The sequence below is a fragment of the Aulostomus chinensis genome, chromosome 20 (assembly GCF_037954235.1).
Source record: "Aulostomus chinensis isolate RoL2024-O1b breed Wild chromosome 20, RoL_Achi_v1.0, whole genome shotgun sequence".
Lineage (NCBI taxonomy): Eukaryota > Metazoa > Chordata > Actinopteri > Syngnathiformes > Aulostomidae > Aulostomus > Aulostomus chinensis.
Genome location: NC_141339.1, coordinates 11,228,054 through 11,244,652, shown reverse-complemented (window position 1 = coordinate 11,244,652; position 16,599 = coordinate 11,228,054). Strand labels below are relative to the sequence as shown.

General features: G+C 41.1%; 3 protein-coding genes across 3 annotated transcripts; 1 reads left to right on the top strand and 2 right to left on the bottom strand.

Annotated features, from left to right (window-relative positions):
• Positions 1–2,569: 2,569 nt before the first annotated feature.
• cpsf2 (cleavage and polyadenylation specific factor 2) lies at positions 2,570–9,916 on the bottom strand. Its single transcript, XM_086189339.1, has 15 exons — positions 9,751–9,916; positions 9,240–9,405; positions 9,002–9,161; positions 8,815–8,920; positions 8,596–8,725; positions 8,380–8,495; positions 7,783–7,970; positions 6,850–7,140; positions 6,582–6,682; positions 6,237–6,440; positions 6,014–6,166; positions 5,480–5,702; positions 4,995–5,309; positions 4,015–4,149; positions 2,570–3,001 (listed from the first exon to the last, which is right to left on the bottom strand). Exons 2-15 carry the CDS (start codon positions 9,386–9,388, stop codon positions 2,909–2,911), a joined length of 2,364 nt encoding a protein of 787 aa, XP_086045465.1. The 5' UTR covers positions 9,389–9,405; positions 9,751–9,916; the 3' UTR covers positions 2,570–2,908.
• Positions 9,917–10,052: 136 nt separating this feature from the next.
• Positions 10,053–11,322, top strand: ndufb1 (NADH:ubiquinone oxidoreductase subunit B1). The gene is made up of 3 exons (XM_086189341.1): positions 10,053–10,169; positions 10,668–10,812; positions 11,098–11,322. Exons 2-3 carry the CDS (start codon positions 10,673–10,675, stop codon positions 11,132–11,134), a joined length of 177 nt encoding a protein of 58 aa, XP_086045467.1. The 5' UTR covers positions 10,053–10,169; positions 10,668–10,672; the 3' UTR covers positions 11,135–11,322.
• Positions 11,323–11,324: 2 nt separating this feature from the next.
• Positions 11,325–16,551, bottom strand: riox1 (ribosomal oxygenase 1). Its single transcript, XM_086189340.1, has 15 exons — positions 16,420–16,551; positions 15,511–15,660; positions 15,287–15,426; positions 15,091–15,190; positions 14,896–15,009; positions 14,391–14,497; positions 14,199–14,306; positions 13,926–13,960; positions 13,593–13,771; positions 12,393–12,497; positions 12,157–12,298; positions 11,958–12,078; positions 11,761–11,860; positions 11,602–11,688; positions 11,325–11,500 (listed from the first exon to the last, which is right to left on the bottom strand). The coding sequence occupies exons 1-15, from the start codon at positions 16,510–16,512 to the stop codon at positions 11,441–11,443; spliced, it is 1,641 nt and encodes a 546-aa protein (XP_086045466.1). The 5' UTR covers positions 16,513–16,551; the 3' UTR covers positions 11,325–11,440.
• Positions 16,552–16,599: the final 48 nt, after the last annotated feature.

Genomic DNA, 16,599 nt, shown 5'->3' with positions numbered 1-16,599 from the left:
CACTGCCCTGTGCTCCAGGCTTAGCTGCTCGTTACATTAAAACAGGGGCTTCTGTGACAGAGTCAGCATTATGAAAGCTAAGAGGATTAACTGATGGACATTTCTGGCGTTGCCGGTCAATTATCAAAATGAAAAGCAGTGACTGGGTAGGGCTGGCATGCTGTATGGCACAGAAGAGCTTCTCTCTCTCTCTGTCTCTCTCCTCAGCTCATCACCACTCTACATCTCTGAGCCTGTCTGTCACAGGTTACTGAGGTTCAAAGAAAAAAATAAATAAAAGCATAATTGGTGCGTTTCTGCACATGAAAGTTTTTTTTGTGTGTCTGTGACCCATGGATTAAAAAAGAGCATTTAAATTTTAATGTTTCTAAAGTGCAAACTGTATGTTACGCAACTGTATAAAAAAAAACAAGCCCGCACGACAGCCAGTCATCCGTGCTCAAGTCTAACTCCTCCAACCATGTGCATGATCACCTCCACACACTGCTCAGTACAGCTCACTTTCCTTGTCCTACTTGTATTTGTATGTGTACCCCCTCTCCTCCTCCTCCTCCTCCTCCTCCCCCATGATTGCTTAACAGCCCATTGCTGGAGGAGGAGTCTCCATCATTGTCGTCACACTAGGAGCACGTGTGAGGTTGGAGAGTTGAGGGGGTGTTTTGGTACACCCATAAAAGTGGCATTCCGCAGCTGGCTGTGTTAAAAGATCTACCCTGGGGATTCACACCGTGCTGCAGGCGTAATCAACCGAGTCAATGTACCACCACGGCTGCAGCTGACACACCGCTCCGCCACTGACACCCTGCATCCCCTCCATCCTCGAGCCAGTAACACTCCCCCCTCTTATCACCCAGCTTTCTAATACAGCAGTACGGCTGTATCTCCATGTGCCTGAAAAAGATAAGGAAACAAACTACTGGACCATTTCATTATTTTTTACCCCTTTGAAAAACAGCCAGGGAAGTAAACAGTTTTTGCTGTGAGAGGAATTAAATTAAAGAGAACGGTAATCCCAGACTGAGTTGTATTCAATCCCAGTTATCACCTGAGGGACAATGTCATCTCACCCTGGTGTTACAGATGGACCTGCTGCATGAGCACATTTGATGCGGGTATTCCGAGGGCTGTTAGATGCAGCTGAGGAATGTCTCCATCTGGTGTTTCTGCAGCAGTTAGTTGACAATAGGTATAAAAAGCTTGTCATATTATTAAAGACAACAAAAGCAGAAAATCACACCCACTACTCTACGTATGGGACTAAGTACAGATTTAGAGGGTTATTTTTTTTTGTTCACAAAAAAGGACAGAAATGCTCATTTAAAGAGGATTTACACATATTTCACCTCTTAAAATGAGTTTCATGTACTGTTTTAACAAGATTACTCTACATAGCAGAAATACTGCATGACAAATATGGCTATGAGACTGTTCAAAAAAGTTACAAATGGTGAAATCAATCAGGCTCTATTTCTGAGGTGTGCAGGAGACATCGTCCATACAAGGCACCTCTAAAAGGACTGTTTTCATGTTTTCAGTCCTCTTGTGCGTTCCCAAATTTTAAAAAGGACCGTTCTAACTTTTGGGGTGAAATACAATCATTTGCCATCCTCTCCTGCACCAGACAAGAATATAGATACACTTCTCTCCTCTATGCTGCATTCGGGAGCTGAGAAAGAAACCAGCCGACTGCTAGTTAGCTTAGCACAATGAATGGTTGTGGATGGGCAGGTTAGCATACATGTCACCCTCTCAGCGTCTAAAACCTTTTGTTCCTCCACGGTGTATTCTGGTTCAAACAGATTTGGTTCGGTTCTCTTTATCCAGAAGTTATTCTCCTCATCCTTATTTACAAAGTTGACCATGATTCATAGTAGCAGTAGTTATCCTGTCATCAGTTAATATTTTGCTAGCCTAACTATTTAGACACCAAGTCAAAGCAATGTACCCATCAAGAAAATAAAGTTCAATTTAAAATTTTTAGTTATTGTAATTTTAGAGGCAGCATGGTGGTGCAGTGGTCAGCACTGTTGCCTCACAGCAAGACGGTCCCAGGTTCGAACCCCGGCGTCTTTCTGTGTTGAGTCTGCATGTTCTCGCTGTGCCTGCGTGGGTTCTGTCTGAGTACTCTGGCTTCCTCCCACAGTCCAAAGACATGATTCAAAATTTGCAAGAACTTGAAATTTTAAATTATTGCACAACATATGTTACACACAATCCTAGCTCTATCAGTGCAGGCAAAGACTGCTACACACACTTCCCATCCACCACCTTCATGGCGCTAGGCTAACTTACGGTCCGAAGGTTTCTAAAAGGTCTCAGCTCCCACAGAAGGAAAAAGAGTATCTATCTCCTTGTCTGGCTGGCGTGGATGGCAAATATGCATATTTCCCAAAAACCTGGCTTGTTCCTTTTAAACTTACACGTCTGTTGAATGTGCAAGTTACTATTCAAAGAACAGTTAAAAAAAAAATCCAAGTACATGTCAAGACACTAAGGTGTGGGGCAAGCTTCCACCGTCATCTACTTGAGACCCACTGCTAACGTATCTGAGACAAACCTTTAACAGCGATCCATATTTGAAAAATGAACTTGTTTAATATCAGCACAGGGGGGGAAACGTCCCTTTGTCCATCTGCTGCGTGAGGACATTCCTGTACATTGGGAGTAGGTTTGGGAATCTCACATGTAGAGTCTGCTCATGTTAGAGTCAATCAGTGTTAAACATCTGCTTCCCCCATTTGGAGTGGTAAACAGAAAACATAAAGGGAAAAAAATGTATAAAAAGGGAAAATGTACAGCAAAGTTAGCAGTGAAACAGCTGGAGTCGCCCATGGGGCAGAGGTAGCCCAAGAGTGGCGTGCTCGTCTCCTCTGGGTAAAGTCCTGGCAAAGGATTGTCTCTGCTGCTGTTATACTATGGCATACTGCTGATACAGCAGGCTCCGGATCTTGTAATAGTCGTCACACAGGCAGCCCTCCAGGCCAATGCGTCCGGCCTCCGTCTGGACAGAGAGAGCACATAGATGCACATGGGATTAGGGTACACGTCAGCAAACCTGACCACCACCGGGCTATTTCACACCGGTAGTTTGTTTGTTCTGTTCTGAATCAATTCTTTAGTCAGTCAACAATGTGCAAGTATAAAACACTTCAAGTGTCAATGATGCACCTAGAAGCTGGTTTGCCAACTGGCAAGTAAGCCTATCAGAAGATGGAGAATGTGAAAATATCCCCTGTATTTATTGGTTAGATGAATTTAGCGCGGGAGCAAGAGTCATACAGGTAGATGTGCCTGTGTTTTGACAAGTGCGTATTAATTTATTGCATATATTTTCTCCTTATTTCTTCGGTGCAAACTGTTACAGCATGGGTGCACTGACTGCTCTGCCCAAACGTGCCGAGCACAATAGGAGGTGGGTCATACCAAGGTCAGATCATGTCTCACCACAAATGAACCACACCATAGTTTGTATGCTGAGACCACCATGTCAACAAGGTGTCCACTTCTTTGGTCTGTTTTTAGTTCACACACGAGTACAATTGCTGTGTTCATTCCTGACCAAATGAACCACACCAAGACAGAAACAGACCAGAGTTTGAGTCAAACGAATGAAGCAAGGGAGGTGAGAGAGCAGCAGAAAACAATCAGGCTCCTCTTATTAAGGGATTAAAGCTTCCGATGATTCCGCTTGAAATTTCTCAAGTTAAATAGCGCACACACGCACGCACACACACACACCTTTAAAAGTTCAGTTCCCTTTGATTTCATTTTCTGGGTTGCATCTATTTTAAGTTCTTGTCAATTATGCATTTTGTTGGTGGTGTCCTGACTCACTCAAACTTTTTATTATTCTATCTTATTAAGTCAATATCAAACCCCACATCGCCACCCTAAGAAATCACACTTTTTGAAAAATCTCTTTTTAATCTCAATAACAAAATTGTACTTTGTCAGATTGTATTTGATAAACAGGAAAATATCAATAATATAGCGGGGGGGGGGGGGGCTACTCACCCTGCGGACTGCCACCATGTTGTTGCACACCAGCACTCCTCCTACAAACTCGGCCTGGATGCCCTCTCTCAGCAGGACTTGCTTGAAGTCAGACAGGCGAGGCTCATTGATGAACACGGACTGATGTCCAGCAATCTGGAAGGAGTATGGAAGAGACCGCCGCTCACACAGAATCTCAAACAAGTTGGCTGAATTGCTTCAACGTCCTCATGAACACATCCTTCTCAACCTTTTCTTGAATTACTTTCCAGACATCACTGAGTCTGAAGGCCAATTCACCTAAAATTTGTGACCATGTGGAATGGATTTAAAGGAAGTGCACCATCGCACCTACTCCAGTATGGCTCTTGATCCCACACACCACCATCCTGTTGGTGGTGCATGCAGCTCTAGGTGACAAAAAGACTGTTGATCCTTATCATCTCTTGCACCACCTGTACCTCCTGTATTCCCAATCCCACAAATTTTTTTATTTTTATTTTTTTAAAACACTGCACAACTTAAGTTTTGGCATTTTTAACTCCTCTAAAAACAGGAGTTTTCTTTCTAAATGTACATTTCATCTTCTTGATTTTTACACCGTTTGACATATGACCAGGAACACGACTGCCCCGGACTTGAATGTAACACAGACTGGGATGTTTGCAGAACATCACACCAACACAGAAAGTTAGTTGAGGTAAGACGCAGGACTGTAGCTGCCAATGGACATTAACTTCAAGTGATTTGTGTGTAGCAGCCATGAAAATAAGGTTTTAAAGCTGCTTGTACTTTTCCCACTGGTCAAGGTCATTTGCCTGAATTCCATGAATATTGAAACTACATTCAAATGTGAAAGGCAAAGAAGATAAAACCCATGATAACATCAGTCACATGTCAACATGGAACGACATGATCACGAGGAGTATCTAACAGTTCAAAGATAAATCTTCAAGCTTAGATATCTATAAAAGCACAAGAGGTTCATAATTCAGTATTACCTCATTAGGAGGCAGTGGCTCCAATGTGGGAATGACATCACTCTCCTCGGACGGCTCCTTCTCATCCTCCCCAAACAGGTTGTTCATTGCTCGCTGTGCTGCCACCGTCGTGGCGCTCTGGTCCATGTCGAGCTCTGGGGCGGCATCCATGGCTATCTCGGATTCCTCAGTCTCCTCTTTCACACCTTCTTCCAGCATCACACCTGTGTCCACCTTCACCACACGCATGTCCAGCACGCCGTCAATCCATGCTAACTCCGTGTCCTTGGCTTTGCAGAACTGCAGGGAGCTCACCAGGGAGTCTTTTAACCGCACCTTCACCATGAAAAGACGAAATAGAGTGGACATGTTAGCTCGTGTGCAGGTTAACTCTGAGGTTGAGCTGCCACAGGTTTCAAAAATAAAATGATTTACTGTTTTAAAAGAAGCATATCAAACAGAAAAGATGGTATGGAATTCCCACAGACAGCTTTACAGTTACAAACCTGGTAGATGTGTGTCTCACTGGTAGCGTCTACAGTCTCCTGCAGTTTGGGTGTGTAGACTTTGATGTCCTTGCTGAAGGCCTTGCAGGACTCTGCCAGGTCCAGGCTTGCTTCTGGAGGCCCGTGAACAATCACAAGCTGTCGGGGCTTCATCTGATTAATAATCTTCTTTATGGAGTCACCGTCTGAGCGACCTTCATAGTCTATATAGGATACTCTGGCTCTGTGGGGGGACGGGGACGAAGTAAAGCCTTTAACTATTGCTGATGTGTGAAGCACTTTTTAACACAAGCCTAGAAAGGCCTGTAATTTATCCAAGTGAGCTTTGCTGACTAGACATCATCTTATTCAGCATTACACCGCCTTACATTCAATCAGTTACACTCATTGCTAGCTGGAGGCCGTCCAACACAGCACAACACTGTTGGCCAATGATCAGCTCTAATGGGCAGTTTATGAGACAGGAGAGACTTTCATCTTGAGAGTTTAACTCATTATAGCAACAACTTGGATATGAGTCAGATTATTACTGACCTAATTTCAAGATTTTCGACACTGGAGATGCATTTGGTGGGAACAACAGACAGGTCCTGATCCATCGGTTCATCACCGTTGGTCAACCCGGATTCCAGTTTGCTTTTTTCTTCCTCTGTGGCTTGCAGTTCAGGAACCAGAAACTCTTCTAGTCTGTAAATAAAAAGGATGCTTTAGAAAATTGTTGTTTTAACATCTCTTTTCTGAATCAATGTTGTCGTACCTGATGATCTCTCCGTACTCATCCCATTTGATTCTTTCCTCGTGTGCGGGGAACATTGGATAAGACTTCTTTGCTTGTTTGAAGAAGCTGCCTTTACGGTTCCCCTCGCCCTTCATCATCAAGTCGTGGTGTTTGGTTTTCACAGCAGCAGGCTGATCCAGGTCGTCGTCCATATCGCTCTCATCACTGGAGTCCACATCCACCCTGCAAGTGTTTCCATGAGAACATTAACAAATTTTCACTCTGTAACAGAAATATGGTTTCATGTACACTATGAAGTTATAAAAAAAAATCAAGTGTATAAAGCATGCAAACATCTTTGTCCTTTGTCCATACTCAACTTACTCTTTTGCTTGTTCAAGTTTTTTAGCTGCTTCTTTCTTCATTTTTTCATTTTCGAGGTATTCATCCAGCTCCTTGCCTTCCAGCTTCACCCTTTTTCTCACCTGTCATAATGAGAAAGGTGAAAGATGGATATGGTGCAAATGACAGAAAGACACATTTTATTGTTTCCCCAGCTGGGCTTGAATGTGAAAGAAGAAAGATTCCCCCTGACAGATGCTGCGTGAGGGGACACATCTAAACCCTCTGTAATCTTGACTGCTGCTCTCACCTCTAGATCGAGCATCTTCTCTCCTGGGTTGTCAATGAGGTAGCGGGCCAGTGTTCCAGGGGTAGTGCGGTAAGTCAGGATGATGGAATTTTTGGAATCTTGGCACCACTTGATAAAGAGTTCTCTGGAAAAGCCAGACTCCAGGTCTGGCTGGCTGCAGAGTACCACCTTGGGGCTGGGCACCCGAGCCAGGTCTGCCAGACTGTGGCACAGAGTCAAGTGACGGAACTGGAAGGGGTTGTTCCTCTTGTCCTCAAAACACCTCATGAGCTTGTCACTCATCCACTCCACCTATCGATAACAGGTTAAAAAGACTCGCTAAAAACCTTCTATATGGTTGAAATTTGACGGTCAGAGTGGCACAGGGGTGGTCTATGGGTCTATGATATGAATTCCTGGACACAAAATACTCATCAGAAATTTTCTGTAGTCACCCCAGTAATATCTGTTATAACGTACAATCACAGAAAGAAAACTCGTGCTTGTAAGCAGTGCTTTGCTATAAAATCATTTCAATATAGCTTTACTTCTGCACACTTTCACAAGGTGCAGCAGTTATAATCAGGTGGGCGAAAGTTGGTAAAAATACCAACAGACACCACAAGCCCACCTTGAACAAAGGCTTCACTGCCGCTTACACTAAGCTGTTAAAATGATGGTTCATTCGCCAAGTAAGATGAGAGCTGTAGAAAGTGTCTTTGTGCTCTGCTGCCTGCCTCTTCAAACTGACTCATTTTGAACAAGCAGCAGCCAATAAGAAACCCTACGACTAAACCGCTTACCAATGGCGCATCCACGATCACTCAGGCATTCAGCAACAAACCTGATTATACTGCTGACTCACAACTCCAGTCAAAAAAAATCACTACATATAATATCAGAATTTGCTGTTCCATCCTCATGTTAAACTGAGTAAATATTAGTGTCTGATACCTGGGACTTTGAGAACTCCACCACATTGTAGCTGACATTGTTGAGCAAGGCAAGTGGGTAAGCTCCAAGTCCAGCATCCTTTGTCCTCCAAATCTGGTCCAGGAGCTGAGCCAACTCCAACACGCGTCCAGCTGTATCCACGGCGATAAGCACATTACCGTCACCACGGAGAGTCTCCATTACATTGGCTTTGAGGAGAGAGGGAAAATATGATGAGAAACTGCTATGTTCACTTTAACATTGTACTGAATTAAAAAAAATAAATAAATAAAAAAATTTGCTGATATAGATGACTAAGAGAAAAATTACTCAGTCAGTATAGTTTATTCTGTGGCCAGGAAAGGCAAAAAGTGTTTCAGATTTAAACACCTCATACTACTTTTCTTCACACAATATCAATCAAAAAAGGCTGAGGACCAACTGAAAGAGAGTGCTAACTGAGCATATGTTCCTTTAATCTAAATTTTGAGGTTGGAATCAAGAATGTAACAATTATGTTGTGCACATCTTTGAAGATGCTATTTCCTCTAAAATCTATATTTCTACGAGGAATAAAGGTGTAATTGAGTATTACAGTCAGCAGTGAGGATGACTTACTAAGAAGCTGCTCATCCCTTTGTTTACGGCGTGGTTGTACATACGTTGCATTGAAGGAATCTGTAATAAGTAAGGAAGGACGACTAATGCTCTCCAATGAGCAGCCATTCAGGTGACTAAAATGTAAAAAAACAAAACAAAAAACAATCATAATTAAACAGAGCCCAGCTAACAGTCACATTAATTCAGGATTAAATTTGATGTGTCTGGGCTTACATCTCTCTCTTGTGGTTGAAGTCCACAGCATAAACAACCTCCTCCTCACCATCTTTCACTATTTTCCAAATAGTTCCTCCGATCATGTGACCAGCTGGTAGTGGTGTTATTGAAAGACCATGTCCTTTACCTGTCAGGTACAAAGGAAGATTTCAAACACTGATATGTTTGTGTTACATAAACAAGGCCACGCGGTTTCTTTTTTAATCTGCAACTCACCTTTCAGATTAACGATCTGAGAGTATTTCAGTTGTTGGATTTTATCAAAAGCACAATCCACATCATCAAGGGTGAATAGTGTAAAATCTTCACTGTTGTTTCGAGACTGTGAAGGATGAATAATTTAACGGAGTAAATGAATTTAAAGCGTATCCACAACTACACTCATTGCCACACCGCTTCTTACCTGATACAGATCATACATGAACATTTGACCCATCTTATAGACAGGTATTGTTGCATATATAGTACAATTTAGACCCAGTTTCCCCACAGCATATGGCAAAGCCCCCAGGTGTATGGGGTCAGGATGGGAGAGAAGCACAGCATCGACCTGGTGAACATATCTGGAAGAACAAATGAACATCGCACACTTTATATTCATAAATCAGGAGGGAAATTAGGGTAAATAGTACTATATTTACCGTTTCATAGCATCAATAATGTCCATAGAGAAGTTTTCGTCCCATCCACAGTCCAGTAGGAAACGAAATTCATCCACCTGCAGTAAGTAGCAGAGGGCCGACTCCTCCTGAACCCCTGACACGGCTGTCAGCTTGATAATAGACGTCATTATCTTCAGTTTTCACACTGTAATTAAATTGCATCAAGGTTAACTTGATGTTTTGGGGGTGATGTTATGACGCCATACTATCAAAATCAAACAACGTGAGCCATGTTAGCTGCGTAAGGAAGCAATTTTGAAGCGTATTGGAAAAACAATGGTCCTAAATTGTATGATGTGATGATGTAAATTATACTGAGTTTCTCCTTCAAAGTAATATTAGCCATGCAAAGAATATATATCGAATATAAAACAATTACGCAAGACGTCGCTATACAAATTACCCGGCAGCGTCTGTCTAGCATGCTACTGTTAGCTAGTTTTAGCTTGTGTGTAAGTTGCTTGAATGCACAGAGAAACCCAAAACATACCACTTCATATGAAATGGAATAAATCCGTGCCTGCTGGAATAGAAACACAATGACGTGGTTACTCTGTTTTACAAAAATGAAGATATTTTGTCTTGCGTCTTTAGTTGTGCTCTAGACGAGCAGACATATTTGCCGCTGCATCATGTGTGAAAGGGCAACGGAATGTACGATATGTGGCATTTGTAGTACAAAATAATTTTTATGTTGCCAAAAAATAATATAATTTACAGTAAACAGCTCGGTTTTATTGCTATATATAATACTTCACACTCTTGAGTTACTTTACAACGCACCAAATAGCTGCTAATAAAATAGTGTTGTCATTTCTTAAGACACCCTCTATTTGCACATTGGTAGATTCCAATGACCTCTGGCTGGAGAGTGAAGCGCATAAGGCCGTGTCTTGGTATAAACAAAGGGTAATATTTTCTACATGCTAGTATTGTGTTTGATTATTTGCTGTATTTGTTTACTCTTTTGTTATTGTGGTAAATATATTGTGGTTATGTGTTCGTCATTTGTAAACGCAGCGCGCAAGGAAACGTTGATACTTTTGCTAATACGCGCTAGCAATGAGCTAACGCTAATGAGTACCGATAGCTGGACGATGACCCACAGTGGAAACTGCTGTGGGAAAATGACAGCATTGTGTTTGCCGTTTTAAGCGAGCGTTGTTGAGCATTATAAACGCTATAGCTGTGTAGTTAATGCACCTTAGGGCTCATGAATGTTGATTTATTTCCCGTAGTGCGTAGAGTCCTGTCATTCATTCAAAATATAAATAAAAAATAAAAAGAGCAATGTATAGATGAAATGTCGTTCTGGTTTCGTCTCTATGAATTGTGGTAACTGATTTGCATTGCAAAATGAATGTCACAAAGTTAATGTTGCTCTGTGTCTTCCTCTTACATTTATAGGAACCATGGTCAAATTTGTATCACTCGTACGTGACCACTGGGTGCACATATTGGTGCCCATGGGATTTGTGATTGGGTGGTACATGGACAAACAGCAGGACCAGAAGCTGACAGCATTCAGGAACAAAAGTGCTTTATACAGCAGGTAAGAATCACATGACCTTCTTGTAGCAGTGTGGTAAACACGGCGCGGTATTTTCTCAATATCCCCAAATTGAACCCTCTGTGGTGAAAGAATTACTCAATTTTGTAATGTGTATAAAATATTGAGCTGGGAGAAATAACCAAATATTTAAAATAGAATGTTAAAAAAATTGAATACAATCTGCTGTAGTTGACTTGAATTTGTATTAAATTTAAGCAAAAATGTTCCAATCATTTTACAGTGGAGTTCCCAATATTCTGAAACTGTCATTTCTATTCATTATAGGGAGCTGAAGCCTGGTGAGGAGTTCACTTGGAAGTAGACTACACAGCCCTGATGTGTGTTTGGGTCCTGCCAACTGTTGTGTGAATGATGGTTGATCTTCATCAGAATCAGAATATTTAAGAAGGCTCCTTTACCCCTGTTTTTGAGTAGTATCATCCAAGAATAAATGTCCTTTCTCGTCAAACTCGCTATTCTTGATTATTTTAATGTTAAAAATGTAACCCCTTTATTTCACAAGAATTTCTTTATTATTTGATGCTGGACAGGAAAGAAATGCATGTGGTTATTCAGCAGCGAAGATCTTATTGGATATGAAGACATCAATGAAAAAAATACAAGGCCACTACAGAGGTTCTTCAGTGTGAATAATCCCCTTCTCAAAAAGCAACTCAGCAAAGGAGATCTGTCGGGGAAAACAAAACAATATGACCAACACTTAAAAACATTGATTCGTGTATACTCAAACACAATGTATTTCTAATAATACCAGGTCCAAACACGTACCCTGTCCTCTGGAGAATCACATGGCAGGCTTCCTACACTCACAAATTTGGGGTATGAATGGATCAGGAACTCCATGGCATCTGTATGCTGCAAGAAAAAAAAACGTGATTAGGACATTGTACAAAACGCTAGATTATACAGATTTTCCAATCTCTCTACCTCTGTTTTTATTTCGAAACTCTTCAGCTCCTCTTTGTGGAAAACTCTGGAGTTGTCTGTGGTGTAATAAAGATGAACAGCATCCCCGTCACTGCACAACCTTTCGGAGAAGAATATTTGTGAGGTAAAAACACCTGCTAATGATCATTGATTTTGAAAAATCTCAAAGCTTGGTGTGACAAGCAGTCAAATATTACCTGGCACATCCATCACGGAGGACTCGGACCCGGGTCTGGCTTGTGATGCATGCATCAGCATTTATAACTTTCCCGCGCTCCCACTTAACTGGCGCTCCTTGCACACTGCTGGCTAGTTCCTCTGTGAGGGATGTTGGAGTTGTTAATACTGAAAACTCGTTACTTTGATCTCTGGTGAACTGCTATTTCTGTGACATACCTTCGGTGAGCATGGGAGGAAGACAGTCATGGAGGAACTCTCTGGCTTTAAGGTCAACAGCAGCGTCTACTGGGGTGTAATTTGTCAGCTTATTTATCAAACTATTAACTTTGGAGAAGAATTCTGCCCTTCGTGGATCGTCCTGCACACATGGTGGAAATGATTTATTAGTGGGTTGTAGGTGCAAAGCTGAGGGGGAAGATGGTGGCATGAAGTATAGAGTCGTTATAACTTGCCTTGTCAGAATTCTGCACTCCCATGTATGTCAGATAATCAAGCGGTAAGCCCCGCCTATACTCCACATCCTCTTCTATCGCGACTTCCAGAGCTGCTGGGACCATCTGACAAGAGGAAACAAAAGAATGGAAGATGCAGAGTAGACAAAACTAATTATTTATAGTGTATGTAGCACCAATTTTATTCATCCACACTTCAATATTATGCACCAGTGCTAACTAGATCGACCAAATAGGTTCCTGCGAGGCTGAATATCCAGCGGGCTCATGGGAAACGAACGATGGTCCTTATTTAGCTGTCCAAACATTGGGCAAGTGCACACAGAATAAAAGTGCTGGTTGAGACATATCCTGATGTGGAATCTGCAAATAATAACTATAACTGAAAATAACAACTACGACTTAATGTAACGACTACGACACTCGACGTACAAATGTTATTGTGTGTTTGTGTGATGATAGTCACTGCAATCAGCAAATGAAACCGCTTTCAAAAAAAGTGTCAAGTGAAATAATTTTCCAGTGCCATTTCCATTGCACAAAATGGGATAAACCATATCTTATTTATTAACCGGGTGATTATTGCATTTATTGACCGGAAATCCCAAGTATCTGCATGTGTATTGATCTCCTGAGGCCGCATTATATTAAAGATGAATAATTAATGAAGTTAATTAATAATTAAATATATTCTCATGTTGAATGTGAAGAATAAACAGTTCTGATGTTATATCAAAGAGGTTGAAGTACTGTGTAGGTAGCTACTGAGTTAGCATGCTAACCACCTCACGCTGCACCATGCCGACCTACAATACCAATTTTTACCTCAAGAGGCAATAGCGAGTCATTGAGCCCAGTTTGTCCTCACTCCAATATGACAGGCGGGAAACATTGTACTACCCAGAGACAGCTTGATGTAGCCAACAAATCAGATGTACCGACCTTGAACAAACCAGACCTCAGTGCAGGAAATGACAATCATACCAAAAAAACAACAAAAAAAAAAACATGAAAAATGGCTTTGTTGTGGTGGTTCACCAACTCTGATCATGTCACCATACGTCTCCACAGGTATCAGGTAGTTGTGGATGAACTTTGGTTGAGAGTGTGAGACATGAATGAATTTGACAGTTAGCTGCTGATTTGCATGGAGCCACCTGCTAATGATTAGCGCCTTCACTGGAGATCAGACGCTGTTACCTTGAGGAGCAGATCTCCCCAGCTGTTCTTCTGGTACGAGGAGATGGTGATGTGCAGCGAGTGCGTATCTGGTAGGCAGTCGCCTTGGTGAATGAACCCTCTGGGGAAGTAGAGCAGATCACCTGCTTGCAGCACCACTTCCAGAATGGGCTTTCCTATCTCAGTCTGGTTGAAATTGGCTGGAGAGGAAATGCAGAACAGTTCTGTGCATCTATGCAGTGTGTTCTCTGTACAGCTGTGTTAATGGCAGATGTCAAAACTACCACCAATAAATCTTATTTATAACTGAATTCAAAAAATTTGCTTTTATTATGCGAAACAAATTTAACTCACGACTCGACAGCACAGGCAGCACCTCGTCCTCTGTCCTACAAGAGAAATAGAAATTACTTAAGTGTTTTTTCTTAGCATAATAAGAACATAAATAAGACTTATGTGTAGTAGAAATCAAATTAGATAAACACACAATTTTTTTTTAAATTCAACTTCTTTTTTTTTTAAATGTTACATTATTTTAACTACATATGAATTAAACTGATTGGAGACGTTTGTGATTTATTTTCCCACATCAGCAATGTAGCAGAATCAACAGACAGTCTATCTCACCTCGGGTTGTACACCCTCCAATGTTTCTTCCCCTCCAACTGAACTACGAAAGCTTCAATGTCATCATAATGTGGAGCGAATCCTTGCGTTCCCGGTGGTGTTAGGTATCTGATAAAATAAAAATGGGGACACAGTATTGAACCCAGTGCACCTCAAGCTTCCAAGTGACTATTTTTGTCTCAGAGCACTTACACGTTGGCCCCCGCCATGCTGCCAAACTGCTCCTGCAGGATGGAGAGCACGTTCCACACCGTGGAGGAGAACGCCTGGGGATTGAGCAAGCGGAGGGAGCAGCCACTCTGGGACATTGAGAGGACGGTGAAGGTTACTAAAGAGGGCCGTATGTATACACACACACACACACACACACACACACACACACACACACATATATATATATATATATATATATATATATATATATATATATATATTAAAGAGTAAGATATATATATATATATATATATATATATATATATATATATATTAAAGAGTAAGATATATATATATATATATATATATATATATATTAAAGAGTAAGATATATATATGTATATGTATATATATATATATATATATATATATATATATATATATATATATATACATATATATATATATATATATATATATATCTTACAGAGTAAGTCAATAAAAAATACACACACATCAAGACACAAAATAGCTACTGCATCACCTGATAGAAGTCCCATACAGTGAAGGGCAGCGCTCTCCCAGGTGGATTGTGCGTCTCCCTCTTCCCATCAGTGTAACTCGTGACATCCAGGTTGACTCCGTACTGAACATCCTCCTGAAAGCAGCCCAATAAGCAAGTAGGTCACCATGACAGATAACTGTCCGTGATAAAATACACTATGCAAATGCTTAATACCTGTCTAAGTATGCGATCAAACTCAGCTGTGGAGAAAAGTCCCTTGTAGTAATCTGGATTTTGACGTTGAACAATAACGGGCTTCTTCTCCCATGTGTCCCTATGAAAAGTAGACAATGATGTTGCATGTAATTTCCTATTAAATACTTGTACCGACTATTCTTTTGTGTATTGTTTTTGAATAAAATATTTCTACCTAAAGAAGGCCTTGGCAGGAATGGGGTCAATGAGCCACTGGAAAAGTTTGCTCGCTCTTTTCCTGCTGTTGTTCATTCCGGTCAGTTCAGCCAGTAACATCTCTAGAGCCTCGCCGTCTCCACTTACACTCTCCATCTCCTGGGTAAGAAATAGAAAGAACCTCCCAGAGTCAGAAGAAGAAACTGTCATTGGGTTTTATTCAGGTTTAGATTTCACACTTACCTCAGCAACTGTCCTCAGACCCTCCGCTTTTCCACACTTTTGGATTTTGTTTCGCAATTTCTTCCTTTCAGCCTTCATCTGGGCTTTAAGGGTGCTGACCTTTGTACTTGCAACCCCATTCTCCTTTTTCTTTTTCTTCTTAGCTGCCGCCTAGAAAAACACAAGTCAAAACAAGAATGCACAGCTATCAGCCAAAGTCGACGTTTAAAAATGGCACTTCTTAGCTGTGTTAAAAGGCTCAAACCCCAAGTTTGTTAGTTTTATCTTCCGACTGTGCTACAACCTCCCACCGAGTTTGGTTGGTTGGCAAATTCAATATATCAATCAGGATTTAAGTTCACAGCATGATGTGCTTTAGGAGCTGAAGGAACACCAGCCACAATGAGCAAACACTAGAAGCAGGAATTAAAAGAGAAAATGAAAAAAATTAAATAAAAAATATTCCATTTATAATTAATATAATATTATGATTAAAAGTTTAAATTGAGTGAATAAAGATTGGGTGTTGAATAGAAAGACAAAAAAATAAAATGAACAGCACAAGAATAATCAAAATTAAAAAAGAAACATTTAAAATGGAGAGGACGCATTAAAAATGATTAAAAACTAGAGTTTAAAAATGAGGAAATCAAAAGGAAAACAGGCTAAAAATGTCTATTTCTCTCATTAAATAAATAAAATTCAGCTAAGAGCTAGAAAAGTTTATTTAAAACTGGGGGAGGAAGTGCCTCTCAAGCTTGCCTTTACAAATGTCAACAACTGTTTAGTTATAATTTGCTATGGGGAGGACGAGTTGCTGGTTCAAGCCCACCAACAAACCCACCACCAGCACCAGCAGCGGCCCCACCACAGCAGCTGCAGCATCGGGGTGGAGGACCACGATTTATCGCTGTATTTAATCATTTTTACCTGAGACGGATGCTTCTTAACCTTAGCGGGGGCAGGCAACTCTGCTGAAAACGACTGATACAAAGCAAAGGCTGACATGTGTTTTCTCTCCATTTTCCAAAAGTGACGTAATCAAACAGCGACAGCTTCAGAGTCTTCTTCTTCTTCGAAAATGAGAACGGTGCTGTGAATATTTGACTC